A 23,410-nucleotide genomic window follows, 5' to 3' on the forward strand; every position below is an offset into this window, starting at 1 on the left:
GCTGTATCCTGATCATATTAACAATTATACACCCTTAATTATAGTTTTTTAATCACTAAAAAGTATTTAAGTACTATTAATAATTACATACAGCATTTAGCTAAGCAAGTACACAGGCATGATTCCTGCATCAGTAAAACTTTCAACTTAAAACAAATTTGATGTAAATAGGTATCTAAAAGGAGCTATAAACAAACAGCTACACAAACATGAACGAAACAAAGAGCGGATGTCTTTGCCTTGTGTTTCAGGATTAATTCAAAGTTTCCTTTCTCAAAGAGGAAGACATACCATTAATTGGGTTCTTTTCCCAAGTTCTTCCTTTTTTTTATAGGACTTGGCAGGAAAGGTCTTTGGCTAAAATATAGCTTAAGATTAGTGTTGTGTGACTGAGCTATAGGCTGCATCCTAGAAGATGCTTAAACATGAGTAAAAATAGGTCTGAGGGTTGGGGAAAAGAAAAGAAAGAATATAGTAAGAATGAATCACAAACCCTTGGAGCTCTAGGGACCTTAAAGACCAGGCAAACCAAATCTCTAATTTTCTAATGGGGAAACTGAGGCTCACAAACTCAAGTGACTCGTTCAGGGTCATATACTGGGATCCTGACTAAATGATCCACACATGAATCATTCTTTGTGAGTAAAGATAAATAAGGAAAAATGAAGATCTTACTAGATATGCGATATTTCTTTATGAGAAGGGAAATCCTATCTAGGGAATTGAAATGGGATCACATTTATTTAGAAAGTGGAAAGGGTAGATATAGATGTGGAACATTTTAGGCAATGGAAAAAGATGCCATGTGAAGAGCACACTATCTCATATGAATGGCATTTTTGACAGTGGTTTATTGACTCAACTTTCTTTTAGGTTAAAATGTGTTTGCATATAAGAATAATATTTTATGGTCCAGCCAAACCAATTATCAGAGTATTCTTCTGAAGAATCCCAAAAAATATGAACAGAAGGATGTGTACTTGGATTTAGTCAATTTCCTTATACTGCAGGGAAAATTTTGCCTTGAACTAGATTTTTCACAGCATGAGTAGCGTGAGTGGGAACTTTTCAAACATTTTTAAGACTGCCAGCCTACTGCAGAGGCTAATTATCAAAATGAAAATTTGTTAGTTGTTTTCAATTACCATGAAGGAAATAGCCAAGACTGTACTTAAACCACCTCTAGTCATGGTGTTTTACTTGTAAGAATTCTTCAGGCAAACTTCCTTTGTTCCATTAAATAAAGTTTTTGTTATATGGAAAGCGTAGAACTAACAAGATGAGGCTAGAGGTCATCTGGTCTGACAGTTCTCAAATTTGGGGGTCTATCAGAATTATCTGCAGGCTCTTAAAATACAGATTTCATATGGTCCCACCTAACAGTGTCTAATTCAGGAGGTCTGGAATGTAGGAATATTCATTTCTAACAAATTCACAGGTCACGTTGACAATGTTGGTCCAAGAACCACATTTTGGGAACCACTGATTTTAGTCCAGCCTGTTCATTTTACAACCTTCTCTTTGATTTAGGTAGACAAATTCTAGTATACTTGGAATTTCTTTTTTATACCCTTTCTCAACCTCTCCAACAACCAAGCAAGTTCTATTTCTGAGGCTGTCATTATGGACCTGGCACACTGATAGTGGTTCTACGTCCTGACTGAGAGGTAGAAAATGTTCATCATCCTATTAAGCTGACATTAGGCAAATTCTCCTAAAATACTGAACCAGAGCAATAAGGCCAAGTGTGCCTCTTGCACTTGGTACACTTGTATACACAAATGATATCTTCATCATATTTAATATGGAAAGGAATAAAACAAGAATATTTTGAATTCCACCTATATAACATCGTACGGTACTTGGCTCTTCCAGAGCTGTTGCAAAGGCAACATTTACAGAATTCTTCAAGGACACTGGTGAGCTAACTAAATCAGTGCTATGCTATTATAGGAGAAATAGTATCATTTTCCCCCCAGAGACTTATGTTATTGCTAGAAAAACATCCTAACATTGCAAAATTGTAAAACTTAGCTAGAAAAGATCAAATAAGCAGTGTAGCATTTCATCATAATGTCATTATTCCTACAGGTATCAGCCAATTAATGAGAAAAAAGAAAACTGAACAAAAAATAGTTACTTTGAAACAACTAAAGGTCTCAGAATTTGTTAGATTTAATGTGATAATATACAAAGCAGGACATCAGCGGAATTTGAAGAAAATAGAAAGTGATGTTTTTAAATCCATCTCCCATGGTATGTGCACTTGCACAGACACACAAACTTAACCACACACCCCCAGAGAAACACACACATCTTTACTCAAAGCACTTTCTTTCTAGCTATGTAAGACTCTAATTCCACCTAGGTCTTTACTATTAGGAATAAAGATCATGAAAAATGTATTTACAGTAATATGATAAAACGTAATACACTATCTCTGTCAGATATCATATAATATGCATATACATATATTTTAGAGAACTTTAGGGATGGGCACACACATCAGTTACCTTGTAAATTATGTACTTTAGGTGATTATGATTTGTCAGTGTAGGTCCATTAATTGTAACCAATGTACCACTCTGGTGAGGGCTATTGGTAATGAGGAAAGCAACGCATGTGTGGGAATGGGGGGCATACGGGAAATCTCTGTACTTTCCTCTTAATTTGCTGTGAACCTAAAACTTCTCTAAAAAATAAAGTGTTTAAAAAAATTAGGTAACTAATGGAGGCTTCAAGACACCACTCTTCAAGTATTGCGGAACATTTACTGTGAGAAATAATACCGAAAATAGAAGAATGGGATGTAAAATACAGCTGGGAATTAAAGGCATACACACATAAAAAGACACAGGTTAGACAGTAACTGGAGACTCAGGAGCTGATAAATCACTAACTGAAGACTGTCCTACTACGGATGAACTTGATCTGAGCTGGGTCACCTCTACGGAATGAATTTTCTTAGGAAGAGTGGAAGTCGGGGAGGAGGAAGACAATCGAATGAGGGGCTCGTTCAGCAGAGGTGAACATGTAGAGAGCATTCAGTGACCACACCCGTGTCTCTCTATACATGTCAGTATCAAAGAGTTGATGCCTGAGCATACGAGGCACAGTGTACAGTTGTGTTTGTCGAGCAAGGTTGTGGACAACCTTAAATGTTGAGTGAAAGAATACAGGAATGCTAGGGAAATGAATGTCAACAAAACCTACTGGCAACATTAGAAAAGGAGATATTGGGGTTACAGGGAGAGGATTTTCCAAGTGACCTTAAAACCATAAACGATAGCTTGTACTGAACACCCTACTCCATTTGATTTTGCACCAATATAGCTTTCAGGGACTCAGTGTTTAAAGAAAAAAAAAAAAAAGTTTCATCATCATCATCATTATATACCTTGTAGGCACTGAATTCCAGAAGGGAGACTGCCTTCTCAACCCAGGAAGCAGCCTCTTACACTGTACTCCATAGATCAATTTTAGTTTCATGAGATTTAATTTTAAGAACCTTAGGTTTTTATCTTTCACACTTCAACAGCACTAAAAATGCTTCCAAGCTCTGATTTACAAAATTATTGTCACTGTCAATGAAAGGAATGGACTTGACATAACCAAAATCCAGTTTAATTACTTCTGTGACGTCTCCTGCAGCTGAGAAGAAATGATATTTCTCTGACACTTTTCTGTTTGTAGTTTAGTAAAATGGAGCACTTGCCTTGCATAGGACCTAGGAGAGCAGATTTGTGATTGATGTCGTGGAAGATGAACCCCACAGTTTCAGAACACAGCCTTACTCTGAGGGTGTGATGATTGCATGAATCCGGATCCTTGGTTCTGGGTTCCCTCATATTGGGCGTTCAAGTGACCATCAAGGATTCGACATGAAACATGGCTGAAATATTTATGCATCAAGTCACGACCCGGAGAAGTTTTGCAATCGTATTCAAAGGCCTGCTTTTACCCAGCACTATTCCCAATGTCAGCATTGTCCTGAGCTGCTGGAATCCAGATGAGGCCCTGAAAGCTTCCCAACAGGAGATGCCAAATATTAAAATACATCCTGTTCCATCTGAGTGAAGAAACCAAGCAAAATGTATTCTTTATTTCCCGCTACGTATTCCATCTGTTTCTCTCCCTAAAGGGTCATATGTTATATATTTATAAGAAGCATTCACACCTACACAAACACAGTTTCCAGTCTCCGTCAAACACAGCCGCCTCCTTGTTCACGACCCATTTTTTTTTTTAACACCCTTCTATATCAGCTCATCCTTTTATGACTTGTTTCATTCTGAAATCATTTCAAGTTAAGAAACGCCTTTGTACCTTCCTATCTCACCAAATCCTGGGGAGATTAAGCCTCAGGCTCCACAGGCCATTTCTGAGAGATGTGAATTTAGATCATTAGGGTCATTAAAATCATACACTCCACAATACCCGGAGCTAACAAGCATCCTTGTACTTTATGCTGCCGTAGAGTGCTACCAGAGAAGTAACAATGTATAATAGCACTGAGCTGCAGAGGATACCATAATTCCTCCCCATAAAAGATTCCTAAACGTTTTAATTGCTACAGTAAATCTCATTAAAGACACAGAATGCTTTGTTCAAGGAAGGAAAAAGGATTGCTGGGCAAGGTGCATTTTCTTCGCAGTAATACTTTTTTCCTTACTACTAGAATTATTTGTTAATGCAAGCACAGCATTATTTTTATCATGACCTTTTTTTCTGGGCTCTGCACATTTCCCCTGAGCTTTCTTTCCCTTCCCTACAGATACAAGGGACAGTTGGTCCTTACTACTAATCCTGTAGGCACTTTTCATGACTTGGGCTTCATGCATTCTCGTGTTATCCCTGTGAATCTTCCCAAAACCTTTAAAGGCCACACTGCTAACCTCTGACTTCATTTTTTTTTCCCTTTCTGTCTCAACACTGCATAAAGAGAAAACTGGGATGTAATCAACGTAATCAAACACTTGGCACCGATTCGGTGGTCAGCACAATTCTGAATCTTTGTTCCTCCTTTCCCGTAATATACATTGTGAATCTGATTCAAGTAAAAGAATCTTGGGAAGTATTTTGCCTGACTTCATTATCAAATATTAAATTATTATTTTTGAGAAACCCAGGCTGTCGTAGAAACATCACAGAAAATTCCCATCTCTATTTTCATAATCAGTAACTTTTTCTAAAAGAACTGAAAGTTAATGACAGTATGCTTTAAACAGCTATGAACTGTTAACTCATCTTTGGAAGCAGAACTGAGCAGTTAAGGGGAAGAGCACGTTTCATGCAACACAATGCATAAAATTAAATATAAGAATCAAGAGTCAGATGAGGATGGAAAAAAAAGTCCACAATGTTAAACATCAGTCATTACTTACTTCTCTGTTCTATCCCTTTCTGGGAAGAACTGTGGGTGCAAGTAAGAATACGGGCTTGAAGTTCGTCTAACTTACATTCAAATTCTTTCTGTGCCAATTACCAGCCATTTCAGCCCAAAGAAGTTATTTAAACTACTCATGCCTCAATATCGTCACTTGAAAATTGAAAATAATATTTGTGAAGACTGAAAAGATAAGGTTTATAATATATAAACAACATGCATATAACACCTATTAAGTATGTGATTCACATTAAAATATGTTGGTGTGATCTACGTAAAATTATTTTGTGGTCCTTCTTATGCACTAGTTAGGTATATTCACAGCAACAAACTATATAAACAACTTATGCCTGATCCAACCACTTCCTTCCAAATTCAACTGCAATTTTATTCTTTTTTAAAAATCAAATATCTATCTCACAAAAACTAAACTTATTCTTTTTAATCTTATATTCCTTCTTTTAAAAATTACCCAGGATAATCAGATTCCATAAAGTTGGACAATTACCTAACATTTTACTCCTCATATATCTTCTTGATTAAACTATTTATGGTTTATACTGATTTAGTATATGCAGGATTCTGAGAATTCACCATGATAAATCTTCAGTTTGTTTACAAGGGCTTTCAGTGCATCATTTCTGGGGAAGTAAAATCCATTTAAAAAGTAAGAGTAAACCCAAAGGCCTCAAGTTTCAAAAATAAGCACCTCAGATTCAGGCAGTCTCCCACCGCAGCCTGGATTCTGCACCCGTTGTGTCGCGCCGCTGATCAGCAAAGTCAGAAGCCTAAGCAAAATGCACTCACATGAAAAAAAAATTATTCAGACAGAGACTAGGGTCCTAAAGCTCTCTGAAATAGCCCCTTGTGAGAACCGGAACCACTGTAACCCCTTAAGGACGGTTAACAAAGGTGACTGGTGAACACGTCTCTCCACGGAGCCCTGGTCTAGCTGCGTTCTTGTGGGATGTGATAGTATTACCACATCAAAGGTTACTTTCGTATTTACATTTATAAGGCCTGCAGTGAAGAGCACCGATGTAAGAGCAAAATCAAGGTCCACAAAGTCAGATTTTTCAGCAAGCCAGAAAAACTAGAGAGTACTAGCAGGGGTAAAAAAAAAAAAAATCGATTGGGCCTTCTTTCTTGACTTCTGGGGGCAAATTGATACCAGTTACACAGAGCAAACGGCTACTGAGAATCATGGATCATTCAGCTGCTGAAAAATATACGGGACTAATCTGAGAATTCAAATACAGCAATACTCTACACTCCACTGTTTGGGGACTTTCCTTCCCACTTAAATTTTCTTATATAGATACAGCTTAAAACTGTCATTTGCCCAACTGCAATATGAAAAGAGACTAATGCTTCTTTTTATGCATTAGTTTTTCTAAAGCATTATTAGTAAATATTACTTATGAACTGCTTTCAACAACTTCAGGGCCGCCATTTAGAAATGCTTGAATGATTTAAGGTTGATGAGATTCATCATACTCACAAGGAGGATCTGGTTGTGGACACAGCTAATTGCTAAATTTTATCCAGCCATAAATGGCACCAGTAGGAAATCAGCTCACAGCTTAATACTACCGGCAGATCTACCTCAGAGAGAAACAATGTTACTTTGATTCAAGTTATTTTTATGTACGTTATGATTCATTTCCAGTAGTTCTGATATTGATGCTCAAATACTGGGTATTGGATTCTCTTTTCAAACAACAAAAGAAGGTGACAAAAAAAGCTGAAGATACTTTAAAATGCCATGGTAACAAGTCACAGTCAAATGTATTTCATCCTTGTTTCAATGAACAATACTAATTCTCACACAAAAGATATGATGAATTCTTATCCCAAAGATTTTCTTTCGGCAAAGTTTAGAATTCTGAAAATAGTCTTTTAATGGCAATGCCCTCACCCTCCTAGCACCAAAATAACAGCACTATGATGTATTAATCCCTTATGGTAACAGACACCATTGAAGCTGAACTGTAATTGGCACTCGTTTCCACACTAATGTAATGTGACGGTGTTATTATGGTCACTATTTTCCATATGATCATAGCCATATTCATCTTCCCCAACCTGACATTAAATTAGCTAGTATGGTTACATTCTATCTGGACCACAGGGTAGATGCAAAAAAGGATTATTGTAGCACAACGGTCTGATGATGGTGTGTGTGCACAAGCATGAACAGGTGATATGTAGATTTAATGCAATGAATAGCAACTCTTAACACAGACCTGGCACACAGCATGCACTCAGTAAGTAGTTACATCCAAGAGAAATTTCACAAATCTAAGTGCTAAGTGCAAAAACAGTTGCTCTAAGATTCCAGAAGAGGGAAAGTAGGCCCAGCTCAGAGGGCCAGGGAAGTTTCCATGGGATGAAGCAGTTTAGGTAATGATTGAAAAATGAAATTACATTTCTTCAAGCAGATATAGTGAAAGGAATGCATTCTAGGTGGAAGGAGTGCATTCCCCAGGAGGAGAAATTAGCATAAGCAATGGTGAGGGAATTGGGAAAGTGTAATGTTGCTCAGACACCATAAGTTAACTGGCGGTAACATGCCATATTGACAAAGTTCTACAATAGATAAGAATGAAAACAAAAGCTAGGGTCAGACCATGGAGGTTCATGAACTCCAAACTGATGAATTTGGAGAGTATTGTTGACCACTGAGGACGTCCTAGAAATCCTTATGCAAGATTCATGCATCTAGTCAACACTGATTTAATGGGTTACTATTATCAACAGTTATATGCAACATAAGGTACAAAACATTGGGCTTATGAACCCCTCCCCCCGCAAAAAGGATTATTGTTCTTGGGAGATAAGACCAAACATAACTAACTATAAGGTAGAAAGTGATAGCTGATAAAATAGCATAAACAAAGTTCTACAGAGGTCAGAGGAGAGAAAGCATTGTCTCCCATTAGGAGAATCAGGAAGAGCTTGTGATATTTAAACTAGGGAGAACAGGAAGAAAGAACAAAACTGGTAAGGAGGCATAGGATGGATTGGATGAGGGAGGGATAAGAAGGGGGAAACTCAACCAAGATATTGCTACAATGAGCCAGAAAAATTATATTGGGGACCTAAAATATGGTACAGATATGGAAGAATTAAGGAGTTACACACACATGCACGTGCGCGCGCACACACACACACACTCAGCAATTATTTTTGTCAATGAGTAGGTCATTTAGATGGCAACTTGCCAGGGAAGAAAGGGTTTCACAAACACTTTTCTTTAAAAGTAGGCTTTGGCATCACTTTGCCTAAGTACCTCTTCTTTTTGAAAGATTCCTTTAACTTCATTAATTAGTATGATTTATCCAGGATTACACTTACAGGAGAAAACTTATTCCTATCTTCCTGTTAATTATGTCTCCAGGCTAATATAAATAAAATTTTCTAGTTACTCTAACTCTGTGAAAATTATCAGAGAGATGACTTTTAGAAGGTCTGTAGGGGGCAGGGGTGGGGGTGGGAAGATCTCATTTACAATGTGGTGTGTTCTCTCCCTTTCTTTAAAAAAAGCTTTGTTTCTATCTTCCTTTTTTTGTTTTCTATGCAGTTGACAGCTGCAGCCACAGAATTTATGGATAAATATCTAAGCGTGGAGAAGAAAATTTCATTAAGAAACAAAATGTCCTAAATGGCTTCATTAAAAAAAAAGTCAACCTCTATACAGAAAAGGATCTTGTTAAAATCCCAGGAATCACACTAATTTTATTTGCGCAACTTACAGAAAAACAGTGAGATGTAGAGATAAGGTTTGTTTTGATCAATTTAAAAAGTGAAGAAAATGTGGCATGCTACTTTTATTGCCATATCAACTGCATGTCTTCAAGGTAACTGTCACTATTGTACCTTCTACAAATTAGAGTTGATATGAAAATAAGATTTGCTTTTAAATACTGATTTGTACGTACATATCCTCACCACCAAAACACCAGTGTACAAGCCAAGAAAACTATTTCACATTTCCAGAAAACCCACAAAGAGATAATGACTTAATCAAAATGCATGTATTCTGAGAGCCCTCCAAAGTAATTTTAATGCTCATCTGTGCTACAGGCATATCAGGAGACATATTTATTGAATGACAGTTACCTTATTTACAAGAAAATAGCAAATAGCCTTATCATTGTCATCACCACTACTATCACCCAAGAGCAGCATTCAAATAATTTTCTGTAAAAATGATTTGAAGACAGCATGATACTTAAGGCAGGACCTTGATGTTCCTTTAGCAACTGTCTAGAGAAAATTATATTCTTTATACTTAACTGCTATAAGAGGATACACAATCTGACACAACCAAATGACAACTGTTTTGTAAAACATGGAAACTAGACTAAGCACAAAGTTTGGCAGAGAAAGTTCTTCAGCAAAATGAAAACCAGTTTCATGCAAAACAAAAGCTCTCTCAGCTGTATCTGTCAGGATCATACTCAGGATTTTAAAATTGTCATAATAAAATCATAACAAATTATCAGTCTTCTGTTTGTCCTTGAAAATAAGTTGATGTTATTTTCTCTGGGGCAGGAGCAACTGCAGGACGTTACTATTCTATTTACATATCTTTATTAAAAGGATATATAGTTTCTTTGATTTGCTTTTCTTTATGTACATATAAGTATTTATTGACTCTTTACATAAGGTTACTTACATAACTCTAAATGTGGTTTAATGTTTGTAAGAATGATTTGATTTGCAGAAATACAGTGTTTGCAAATGTGTGATGGTCTGAATATGTGTTTGTGGCTTCAAGTTTCTTGTAATTTTTGTAATGGAAGAGCTCACTGGTAGGATGAAGACTAAATATTTCTCCTTCTGTGGTGGTATGATCTTTACATGTCTCTTCCAAGTACTATTTACTTTGTATTAGTTGCTTGTTCTTCCTATATTCAATATTTTGGAGAGGAAACCTGAAGATAGCTAGGAAATTGTACTATATTGCTAGGCTGCAACAACTCAGTTCAATAACACGTTCTGGTTTGACCCCACCTTCAACCTTATGATACACATATCTACTGACATGAACAGAGTCTCAAATAGATAAAGGTCAAAATGAACAAGCTCTAGTCTTTCTTTAAATCCATACTCAAGCTCAGCCTTTGCCTGGAAACCCAAACCTTCAATCATCTCATCTGCTATCCCACCATCCGAGAGCTTTTTCTTCAATGTTGTAGCATTTACAACATAAGCATGGACTATATTTTACAACCAGAAGGCTCTGTCAGATATATTTTCTCAAGAGAGTGGAATGCAAAGTTTTGTAGGAAACTCTTGTATTATCATTTTGATGAAGTGTTGTAAAGCAGTATCTATTTAAAAGTTAAGAAACAGAACTTCATCCCACATACCAGTTAATATGGTCTCAAAATCCACACTGCTATCACATAAATTAGGCACTCACAAATATTCCATAATATAATGTGAATGTCGTGTTTCTTTGTCATGCTTATTTTTTTAATGTAAATTTTAAATTTTTTCGATGTGGACCATTTTTAAAGTCTTTATTGAATTTGTTCAATATTGCTTCTGTTTTATGGTTTTTTTTTTTTGGCCACAAGGCATGTGGGATCTTAGCTCCCTGACCCACACGCCCTGCACTGGAAGGTGAAGTCTTAACCACTGCATTGCCAGGGATGTCCCCTGTCATGCTTATATTGTGAGACTAAAGGGGAAAAAACACAAACATAAGGGAGAGCAGTTGAAGGACAAAGTTTAAACATACTGTTTTTTAATGTAAAAGGCAGTATGGGCTTGAAAAGATGCAGAGAGAGAAACACAATGAACCTGTCAATTCACTAAAATTCCAGCCCTCAAGATATAATCTTATGAAATGAAATATTACTTAATAAAAAGCAACATGAAGCCTCTTTCAAAAACTAGGGGAGGGGTGTCACATACAGGAAATGAAAAAATTTTCGACAAGGTGACCATTAGCAACTTAAAAAATTCCAACAAAGAGTTGAAGACCAAAGAATCACCATCATCACAGATTTTGGCTCATGGCATCCTTGACTGATACTTTAGTATTTCAAACATGACCTTTCTGTGGAACCAAATGCTCTTCCTGGTTATGACAGTTTAACTTATTCACGGATAATATAAAGACTCCCAGCTTTAGACCCGGGATATCAAACAGTAACTGGAAGCAACGATGAGCATTGGTCTACACTCAGAGGGGAACTTACGGTCATTGCAGAGTGGCCCGCTGAAGGAGGTCATGCTACAGTCACAGCTGAAGCCGTCCCACTGCTGCAAGCACACGCCTTGGTTGGAACATGAGTCTTCCTGGCAGGTTGTGCTGGGCCCTGAAAACAATCCAAAAGCAACTTGGGTTCTTTAAAAAAATCTAAAAGTGTTTCACACATGAGCTAGGTCACATTTAGTAGTTGCCAACACCTCAAAGTACATGACCAAACTAGTTTGGAAAGTTCTAGTTCACACACCTGAATTAGGAACAGAGAAGCTGTAATATAAAGGTTTCTCAAGTTTCAAATACAGGACAAAATACATTATAATAGTAAACTAGACCAGCAAATAGTAAAAGCAAGCACATAGCTTCTCGTATGATCATGGTAGCAGGTGATCTCATTCCTTCATCAATAATTCTCTCTCACTGTTTGGATTTTAGAAAAATGCATGGATCTCCTTAACTTCTGACCAATGGGTAGAGACACCATGAGAGATGGAGATTATAACTTCATGAAACTGAGATACAGATTAGCAAAAAAAAAAAAAAAAAAAAAAAAAGGAACCACTGAAGAGAGTTATACAAAAATGTCCTATAAGTTTCTAGAAGTTTTCCTGCACAAACTATGAATAAAGTTATGATTGCTGGGTGTTTTGGATAGGTATGTTGGCAAGTATCATCCACATGCTTTAACAATTTCATGCAATTAAACATAAAACTAAAAACTCTGTATAAATGACATGCCCCCATGTAACATACAAGTAAAAAGGATGCTAGTCTATTTCTAAAGAATCATAACTAGAACACTGAAAAACAAAGAACTAAAAAAAGGATGATCAAAGCACTAAAGGTAATCACTATACAAACATTCAAGACTGAAAGCCTTTATGCAAACTATGCTACAAAATGAGGTTTCTTGCACAACATTCAAGAAGGGGAAAAATGAAAACTTCAAATAACAGTTACTGCCAAAATGTAAAAATGTTATTTTGAGGTTTCCACTGTGTATTACGGGGTTTCAGTCTTGTTTTATACACACAGGGCTATCTACCTTGCAAGTCAGCTTTCATCAATGCAACTTTGTCAGCAAAATTAAAAAAAAAAAGCAAAATATATTAAATGTTAGTAAGCAATACTGAAATGGGGCAAACATAGAAGAACATTCAGATTCAAAAAAGCATGCTGCTGTAAAGGGGGAGAGAAATGCTATGTAGAGCAAACAAATTAATAATTAACAGCCATAAATCTTAAGAGAAGCCAAAACCAAGAAAGCGATAATTGATTAGAATTTCACTATATATGTATTTATATTATGGTTAACTGAGCCAATGACACAAAGTAACTGCATCGCTTAGCTGAAGATTTGTCACGTGCAGATACAGTGTAGACGATGGCCATTAGAAGACCAATTATCCCTTTCTATTTTTTTCCCTCTAGGTCTTTTATCTTGCTATTGTAGTTAAGGCTTAAAACTGTAATGCCAGCCATTCTCTGTCAACAGTTGGACCTTACAGTGACACCAAATTATCAAAATGTATACACCATTTGGTAGATGAAAGAAAAAGTAAAGGATGGAAGAAACAAATTGCAGTATAATTCCCCATAAAGAAAATTCCTTTACAAGATTGCAACGTGGAGTATTTATCTTTGCTTTTACCAGACTGGGTATAGATTTCTTGCAGATCTCAGAGTTACATCTATATTTTCTCTTCCTCTATAACTGTCTTCAACTCCTAAATACTGCCCTGTGAATATTTATTACAGTAGAACCTCATTAATAAGGGTTATCTTAGGTGGGAAGGGAACACCATCTACCTCAATACCTTTAGAGTATAAACTGAAGATATTTTCTAGTAAACACAATCTTAGGTTTTATGAAAATACAAAAATAGACACCAGACTAATTAGATGCTATTAACACTGAGAGCCTTTGAGGTAACTGCTCTAGTGAATACATGAGAATTATCTGTGATTAGATTTTGTACAAATTGATGTTCCTATAAACATCAATTTTAAACATCCTCCTTACAACCATAATTTTATTACAAATTTCTTAGTCACGGTATTCTTCATAAGAAGTTATTGAATGTAGCCTAAACATTCAATATGAATTTTTATAAATTCAGAAATCATAATACTGTAACTACTAATTATACAATAATAATAATAGTAATAATAATAATCAGTGTAGTAATAATAACAAAAATAATAGTCGTTTTTAATAATAATAAAAATCTCCCAGGCCTGGGAGACCTGAATGGATGTAATAGTTTTTCTCACCTATTGCATCAAAGAACTAAGAGACACTAAATTGCTCAGTTTTTGTTTTTCTTCCAATCTGTGAGAGGTAAATGGTCCAATGATCTTTATTCCATGGCATTAAAGACTAAAAATAATTAATATTTGTTTAAAAAAAAAAACTCAAAGCAATATTCCTTAGCACAGTCCTTCCTCTGGTACAAGCCCAGCCTGGGTCAGGGGCTGTGTTATCAAAGGATACTATTCCCCTGACTTGCCCAGCAGAAGGAAAGAGCAGGAGCAAGAACTGATGAAGAGCCATGTTTTTGTTTTTCTTTTCACAAAAATTATCAGAAATACAACTGCAAAATACTGCTTAACTCTAAAAATGGTAAAATTGCAATTCTAAAAAATAACCTGCCTGCCCATATTGTAGAGCAGCCACTCAGAGTAGCTCCCAAGACTTTATGTGAGCATAAAGACATGCTTTATTATATTTTCCATTATCACAACAGTCTTTATATATTCAGGTATTACAAATGAATGCATGCCTATGCCTGACAAGTCCCATTTTTTAAAGTACTCACCTTCTTGAAAAATATTTAAACATTGACAGTCATTTGCACAAGACAAAACCCTGAATTTATTTTTCCTTTTTAGTTATATAATGTCCTTTTTATTTTATCACTGAATAAAATTGGGAGCAAGCCACAAGGATATTTGTATTAAGTGGTTAAAAATAAGGATATGGGGGCTTCCCTGGTGGCGCAGTGGTTGAGAGTCCGCCTGCCGATGCAGGGGACACGGGTTCGTGCCCCGGTCCGGGAGGATCCCACATGCCGTGGAGCGGCTGGGCCCGTGAGCCATGGCCGCTGAGCCTGAGCATCCGGAGCCTGTGCTCCGCAACGGGAGAGGCCACCGCAGTGAGAGGCCCGCATACCACAAAAAATAATAATAATAATAATAAGGATGTTTGAAAAGGAAAGGAAAGTGAAGGTAAAACTACAATGTCTGGAAACCAAAGAAACAATAGAGCAAAGTGCTTAGATGCCTGGGATTTCAAGTAAGGCAAAACTGGGTTCAAAGCTTCCATCATCCACTTACGTGCTGTGTGACCTTAGGAAGGTCACCTCACACCTCTAAGGCTCAATTTACTCTTCTTAAAAAAAAAAACAGTAATACCTAATTTATAGAGTTTTGGGAAATGAAATTGCATATGTAAACTTACTGCTACCAGTGCTTAATCGATGGTAGCTTTAATAGTGAAGTATTTCTGTAGCTTATAGTGCAATTCCAGTGTTGAATGTTATGAGTCTATGCAAGTGCCTAAATTAAAAATTGTTTCACTGACTTCATGTATGGAAGTTATCTTGACTCAGTATTGAGCTTAACTGAGCCTGATTATTGGTGGATTGCCAGTCTCTATTTTCTCTTAAGTAAGCAGGTCAATGCCTTTCCAGGTAGTAATTTTCAAAGTCTGGTGTCAGACCAAAAGCAGCAGCATCATTTAGGAACTTGCTAGAAATGTAAATTCTAGAGCCCCATCCTAGACCTACTGAATCAGAAACCTTGGGTTGGTGTCAAGTAACATGGGTTTTAACAATTCTCCAGGTGATTCCAATACTTGCTCAAGTTGAGAAACATTAATGTAAAGGGAAAAGGACAAGGTAAGTTCCCTCTGTTAGCTAACGTGGTGTGTAAGTAAAATCAGCTATTACTCACGGAAATAAGTTAGAAATGAAAGGCAGCAAGTGATTATTGAGAGAAGGCCAATGACTTTTTACATGAAAGAACTTTAGAGATTCGTGGGTCTTGGGTAGAAATGGTGGAAAATCTTGACAAGATATCATTTAGTGATGTCAAATTTAAACTATTTCTATTAATATGGAAGTTAAGTGATTCCAATGTGGTTTGAGCTCAAAATCCCATGAGAACAATCTTTAGAGAAATAATGTATTGAGTATCTAGAAGTTTACCACCAATCCTAAAAATACGTGTATCTCATCAATTACACCTCTGACAGGTACATCTGAGATTATTCCTAGGAACCACAGAGGACAGAAATAATCACACATTAAAAATTGTTAACCTTGACGTTGGAATGAAAAAAATCAGGCAAGTGTCAAGGCAGAAAGGCAGGAGCATGGCAACATTCTAAAAATAAAGGAAAAGGGAGTAAAAGAGGGTGAGAATTATTAAAGCTCAGATATTAAAGCAAACTAGATAAGGTAAGGAAGGAGCCGATGTCATAATCTACTGAATGATTTCAGATGTTCAAACCATAGTTTAAAATTACCCAAGAAGATGTACAATCACCTCAACCAAATTGCTTATTAGGTTATGATGGAAAATAACACCAAATTTTATTTCTGTAAATACACTTTCTCAGTACATTTCTTATTAGTTTTCCCTTCCACTCACCCACTCACATTATGTGCCAGTGGTGGGAGGTCATGTGTGTGGGTTTGGTTTTCTATCTTGTGAGTGTTTAGCTGTGAATGTGTCTGTCTGCTCCCACCATTTCTTGTAGGTGAGAATTTACCGAGCAACTTGTAGAAAGGCCTATTTTTTTTTTTTTTTTTTTGCGATACGCGGGCCTCTCACTGTTGTGGCCTCTCCCGTTGCGGAGCACAGGCTCGGGAGGCGCAGGCTCAGCGTCCATGGCTCACGGGCCCAGGCGCTCCGCGGCATGTGGGATCCTCCCGGTCCGGGGCACGAACCCGCGTCCCCTGCATTGGCAGGCGGACTCTCAACCACTGTGCCACCAGGGAAGCCCAAAAGGCCTATGTTTGAAAAATGTTTTCAGAAGATTTTGTAGTACCTTTAAAAAAAACAAAAAAACCCCCATATATTCTCACTTATTAGATCACCTCCAAGAATCAAAGTTATGTCCCACATTTTTGTCTCCATCCACTAGAGAGAATTTATTCACTTGACAATTTTGTTTCCTTTGCTAAATTGGTAAAAGGAGAAAACACATAGTTTCCCTTTGTTTCACAAAAGGACGTTTATACCAAAATTTGAAACAAAGTAAATAAATACAGCAAAACATTAAAAATGAACTCAACAAAGATTTCCATTAAATAATCTTATCCTCTGGCGTGATTAAAACACAATTTGCATTTCACCTGACTTTTCAGGGAAACATATGTTACAGAGAGAAAAAAATGTATTTCCAAATAAAAAATTTATATGTACTTAGGTAATTGCTAAATCTAATAGCATTATTTTGGCTGAGAAGACATGATTCATAATCTCCTGGGAGACAGGAATTCACATCTTTCTTCGCTTCCCCCATATGAAATTTCCTTATGAATCTAAAATTTTCAAAATGGCCCAAACTGTATTCAACATTAAAAGAGAAGCAGCAACACATTCACAGCTACAAAATTCAGGATAATGTGATTAAATTGCATTTATGGAGGGAGAATTGGCTCAAATAACCTGAGGTGTTGAAGTGAAAATTATCTAAAATGAAAGTAGCAATCAAAAAGGACTCCTACAGACCTTAGTCTGATAGAGAACACAAAAGTACAGAAAGATACTTGAGCACAGTTCTGAAGTATGGAATATTAGCTTTGGGTAATAGAAGAAACCAATTTTTGCTAAAACAAACTGATAATATATGGGAGACACTCTTGCTGCCAGGTAGAAACAAACCAAACCGTGATCTGAGAATGGGTATCTGAATGTTATTCTCTTGTTGTATCCTATTGAATGGAGATGTCAAAAAGCAGGCTCAAATTGATTAACATTTGCTGGAGTAAATATGTTTTTCTAGTCCAAGTGGAGTATCTATTTAATGCTATAACGAAAGCACTGCAGAAGTGATTAGCACACTAATTAGGTGAACTAAAGAATGCAAAGAAGCAGAATATAACAAGATGCATAGCTCCCATTTTATATCAGGCATTAGTCTAGGTTTGCAAACAGTCCAGAAAATTTAAGATTTATGGGATGAAAAGTTTAAAACATGAATAAGGACTTTTAAGCCGTAACTGGGGGTTTGGTCAATTGTCAGAAATGAAAATTTTGCCTGCCAGAGAATTTTGCTGTTCTCATTTATAGGTGGAATTAGAATTATTTTGAGTGTGATAACAAAGATCTAGTACCTTCACAGCCTCTCTCAATCTGTCCATTGCAGAAAAGAGCATCTGAGATGAGGTCTGGAAGCCGTCCATTTAGATCAACTGATGCCAGGCAGCCTTGAAAGCCCTCCTTCGCATGTACGAGTTTCGGCAAGGATTTATATGTTTCCTTGGCCACTCCTCCTATATACAAGTCACCTGTGGGAAGACAAAAATTTTGGTCACAAAAGTAACTTAACATTGACTTCAAACAACAGTAGAACACACAAAAAAATAGGTTTATTTTTCATTAAATTAATTTTAAAAAGTAAATTTATGACTATATTTTTTCTTAAAAGTACAAAACAGGGGAAGATGGCGGAAGAGTAAGACGCGGAGATCACCTTCCTCCCCACATATACACCAGAAATACATCTACACGTGGAACAACTCCTACAGAAAACCTACTAAACGCTGGCAGAAGACCTCAGGCCTCCCAAAAGGCAAGAAACCCCCCCACGTACCTGGGTAGGGCAAAAGAAAAAACAGAGACAAAAGAATAGGGACAGGACCTGCACCAGCAGGAGGGAGCTGTGAAGGAGGAAAGCTTTCCACACACTAGAAGCCCCTTCGCGGATGGAGACGGCGGGTGGCGGAGAAGGAAGCTTCGAAGCCACGGAGGAGAGCACAGCAAAAGGGGTGCGGAGGGCAAAGCGGCGAGATTCCCGCACAGTGGATCAGGGCCGACCGGCACTCACCAGCCCGAGAGGCTTGTCTGCTCACCAGCCAGGGCGGGCGGGGCTGGGAGCTGAGGTCGCAGCGCCGGAAGAGGACTGGGGTTGGCAGCGTGAACACAGCCTGCAGGGGGTTAGTGCGCCACGCCTAGACGGGAGGGAGTCCGAGGAAAAGTCTGGAGCTGCCAAAGAGGCAAGAGACTTTTTCTTCCCTCTTTGTTTCCTGGTGCGCGATGAGAGGGGATTAAGAGCGCTGCTTAAAGGAGCTCCAGAGACGGGCGTGAGCCGCGTCTAACAGCGCGGACCCCAGAGACGGGCAGGAGACGCTAAGGCTGCTGCTGCCGCCACCAAGAAGCCTGTGTGCGAGCACAGGTCACTATCCACACCCCCCTTCCGGGAGCCTGTGCAGCCCGCCACACCCCCCTTCCCCTTCCGGGAGCCTGTGCAGCCCGCCACTGCCAGGGTCGCGGGATCCAGGGACAACTCTCCCAGGAGAACGCACGGCGCGCCTCACGCTGGTGCAACGTCACGACGGCCTCTGCCGCCGCAGGCCCCCCCCGCGCACTCCGTGCCCCTCCCTCCCCCCCCCCACCCCCGGCCTGAGTGAGCCAGAGCCCCCGAGTCAGCGGCTCCTTTAACCCCGTCCTGTCTGAGCTAAGAACGGATGCCCTCCGGTGACCTACACACAGAGGCGGGGCCAAATCCAAAGCTGAGCCCCTGGGAGCTGTGAGAATAAAAAAGAGAAAGGGAAATCCCTCCCAGCAGCCTCAGAAGTAGCGGATTAAAGCTCCACAATCAACTTGATGGACCCTGCATCTGTGGAATACATGAATAGACAATGAATCATCCCAAATTGAGGAGGTGGACTTTGAGAGCAAGATCTATGATTTTTTCCCCTTTTCCTCTTTCTGTGAATGTGTATGTGTATGCTTCTGTGTGAGATTTTGTCTGTATAGCTTTGCTTCCACCATTTGTCCTAGGGTTCTATCCGTCCATTTTTTGTTGTTATTTTAATTTTTTTCTCTTAATAATTATTTTTTTATTCTAATAACTTTATTATATTTTATCTTTATTTTATTTTACTTTATCTCCTTTCTTTTTTCCTTCCTTCCCTCCTTCCTCCCTCCCTCCCTCCCTCCTTTCTTTCTTTCTTTCTTTCTACTTCTACTAATTCTTTCTTTCTACTTTTCCTCCCTTTTATTCTGAGCCGTGTGGATGAAACGCTCTCGGTGCTGCAGCCAGGAGTCAGTGCTGTGCCTCTGAGGAGGGAAAGCCAACTTCAGGACACTTGTCCACAAGAGACCTCCCAGCTCCACATAATATCAAATGGCGAAAATCTCCCAGAGATCTCCATCTCAACACCAGCACCCAGCTTCACCCAACGACCAGCAAGCTACAGTGCTGGACATCCTATGCCAAACAACTAGCAAGAAGGAACACAACCCAACCCATTAAGAGAGAGGCTGCCTAAAATCATAATAAGTCCACAGACACCCCAAAACACACCAACAGACGTGGACCTGCCCACCAGAAAGACAAGATCCAGCCTCATCCACCAGAACACAGGCACTAGTCCCCTCTACCAGGAAGCCTACACAACCCACTGAACCAACCTTAGCCACTGGGGAGAGACACCAAAAACAACGGGAACTACGAACCTGCAGCCTGCAAAAAGGAGACCCCAAACACAGTAAGATAAGCAAAATGAGAAGACAGAAAAACACACGGCAGATGAAGGAGCAAGATAAAAACCCACCAGACCTAACAAATGAAGAGGAAATAGGCAGTCTACCTGAAAAAAAATTCAGACTAATGATAGTAAAAATGATCCAAAATCTTGGAAATATAATACACAAAATGCAAGAAACATTTAACAAGGACACAGAAGAACTAAAGATGAAACAAACAATGATGAACAACACAATAAATGAAATTAAAAATACTCTATGGGATCAATAGCAGAATAACTGTGGCAGAAGAACAGATAAGTGACCTGGAAGATAAAATAGTGGAAATAACTACTGCAGAGCAGAATAAAGCAAAAAGAATGAAAAGAACTGAAGACAGTCTCAGAGACCTCTGGGACAACATCAAATGCACCAACATTTGAATTATAGGGGTTCCAGGAGAAGAAGAGAAAAAGAAAAGGACTGAGAAAATATTTGAAGAGATTATAGTTGAAAACTTCCCTAATATGGGAAAGGAAATAGTTAATCAAGTCCAGGAAGCACAGAGAGTCTCATACAGGATAAATCCAAGGAGAAATATGCCAAGACACATATTAATCAAATGTCAAAAATTAAATACAAAGAAAACATATTAAAAGCAGCAAGGGGAAAACAACAAATAACACACAAGGGAATCCCCATAAGGTTAACAGCGGATCTTTCAGCAGAAACTCTGCAAGCCAGAAGGGACTGGCAGGACATATTTAAAGTGATGAAGGAGAAAAACCTGCAACCAAAATTACTCTACCCAGCAAGGATCTCATTCACATTTGATGGAGAAATTAAAACCTTTAGACAAGCAAAAGCTGAGAGAGTTCAGCACCACCAAACCAGCTTTACAACAACTGCTAAAGGAACTTCTCTAGGCAAGAAACACAAGGGAAGGAAAAGACCTACAATAACGAACCCAAAACAATTTAGAAAATGGGAATAGGAACATACATATCAATAATTAACTTTAATGTAAATGGACTAAATGCTCCCACCAAAAGACACAGATTGGCTGAATGGATACAAAAACAAGACCCATATATTTGCTGTCTACAAGAGACCCACTTCAGACCTAGAGACACATACAGACTGAAAGTGAGGAGATGGAAAAAGTTATTTCATGCAAATGGAAACCAAAAGAAAGCTGGAGTAGCAATTCTCATATCAGACAAAATAGACCTTAAAATAAAGACTATTAGAAGAGACAAAGAAGGACACTACATAATGATCAAGGGATCGATCCAAGAAGAAGATATAACAATTGTAAATATTTATGTACCCAACATAGGGGCACCTCAATACAAAAGGCAAATGCTAACAGCCATAAAAGGGGAAATCGACAGTAACACAATCATAGTAGGGGACTTTAACATCCCACTTTCACCAATGGACAGATCATCCAAAATGACAATAAATAAGGAAACACAAGCTTTAAATGATACATTAAACAAGATGGACTTCATTGATATTTATAGGACATTCCATCCAAAAACAACAGAATACACATTTTTCTCAAGTGCTCATGGAACATTCTCTAGGATAGATCATACCTTGGGTCACATATCAAGCCTTCGTAAATTTAAGAAAATTGAAATTGTATCAAGTATCTTTTCCGACCAAAACACTATGAGACTAGATATCAATTACAGGAAAAGATCTGTAAAAAATACAAACACATGGAAGCTAAACAATACACTACTTATAACGAAGTGATCACTGAAGAAATCAAAGAGAAAATAAAAAAATACCTAGAAACAAATGACAATGGAGACACGACGACCCAAAATCTATGGGATGCAGCAAAAGCAGTTCTAAGAGGGAAGTTTATAGCAATACAAACCTACCTTAAGAAACAGGAAACATCTCGAATAAACAACCTAACCTTGCACCTAAAGCAATTAGAGAAAGAAGAACAAAAAAACCCCAAAGTTAGCAGAAGGAAAGAAATCATAAAAATCAGATCAGAAATAAATGAAAAAGAAAAGAAGGAAACAATAGCAAAGATCAACAAAACTAAAAGCTGGTTTTTTGAGAAGATAAACAAAATTGATAAACCATTAGTCAGACTCATCAAGAAAAAAAGGGAGAAGACTCAAATCAATAGAATTAGAAATGAAAAAGGAGAAGTAACAACTGACACTGCAGAAATACAAAAGATCATGAGAGATTACTACAAGCAACTCTATGCCAACAAAATGAACAACCTGGAAGAAATGGACAAATTATTAGAAATGCACAACCTGCCAAGACTGAATCAGGAAGAAATAGAAAATATGAACAGACCAATCACAAGCACTGAAATTGAAACTGTGATGAAAAAGCTTCCAACAAACAAAAGCCCAGGACCAGATGGCTTCACAGGCAAATTCTATGAAACATTTAGAGAAGAGCTAACACCTATCCTTCTCAGACTCTTCCAAAATATAGCAGAGGGAGGAACACTCCCAAACTCATTCTACGAGGCCACCATCACCCTGATACCAAAACCAGACAAGGAAAGAAAACTACAGGCCAATATCACTGATAAACATAGATGCAAAAATCCTCAACAAAATACTAGCAAACAGAATGCAACAGCACATTAAAAGGATCATACACCATGATCAAGTGGCGTTTATTCCAGGAATGCAAGGATTCTTCAATATACACAAATCTATCAATGTGATAAACCATATTAACAAATTGAAGGAGAAAAACCATATGATCATCTCAATAGATGCAGAGAAAGCTTTCGACAAAATTCAACACCCATTTATGAAAAAAACCCTGCAGAAAGTAGGAATAGAGGGAACTTTCCTCAACATAATAAAGGCCATATATGACAAACCCACAGCCAACTTCATCCTCAATGGTGAAAAACTGAAAGCATTTCCACTAAGATGAGGAACAAGACAAGGTTGCCCACTCTCACCACTCTTATTCAACATAGTTTTGGAAGTTTTAGCCACAGCAATCAGAGAAGAAAAGGAAATAAAAGGAATCCAAATCGGAAAAGAAGAAGTAAAGCTGTCATTGTTTGCAGATGACATGATACTATACATAGAGAATCC

The 23,410-nt window shown here is 37.9% G+C and overlaps 1 protein-coding gene across 33 annotated transcripts in view; it reads right to left on the reverse strand.

The window, feature by feature from the left end:
• The window catches only part of NRXN1 (neurexin 1), a gene marked incomplete at its 5' end in the record, with an annotated part of 1,133,428 nt that overhangs the window by 533,893 nt on the left and 576,125 nt on the right, over positions 1-23,410 (reverse strand). For 23 of the 33 annotated variants that reach the window (XM_082852240.1, XM_082852238.1, XM_082852224.1 and 20 more), the window contains 2 exons: positions 11,602-11,721; positions 17,954-18,127. In XM_082852240.1, coding sequence (XP_082708366.1) covers positions 11,602-11,721; positions 17,954-18,127 — 294 coding nt within the window. Of the gene's footprint in view, positions 1-11,601; positions 11,722-12,654; positions 12,682-17,953; positions 18,128-23,410 lie in introns of all 33 variants that reach the window. The other 10 variants (XM_082852221.1, XM_082852251.1, XM_082852234.1 and 7 more) reach the window with 1 other exon arrangement.

This window comes from Leucopleurus acutus (genome assembly GCF_964270905.1).
Source record: "Leucopleurus acutus genome assembly, chromosome: 12".
NCBI classification, from domain to species: Eukaryota; Metazoa; Chordata; class Mammalia; order Artiodactyla; family Delphinidae; genus Leucopleurus; species Leucopleurus acutus.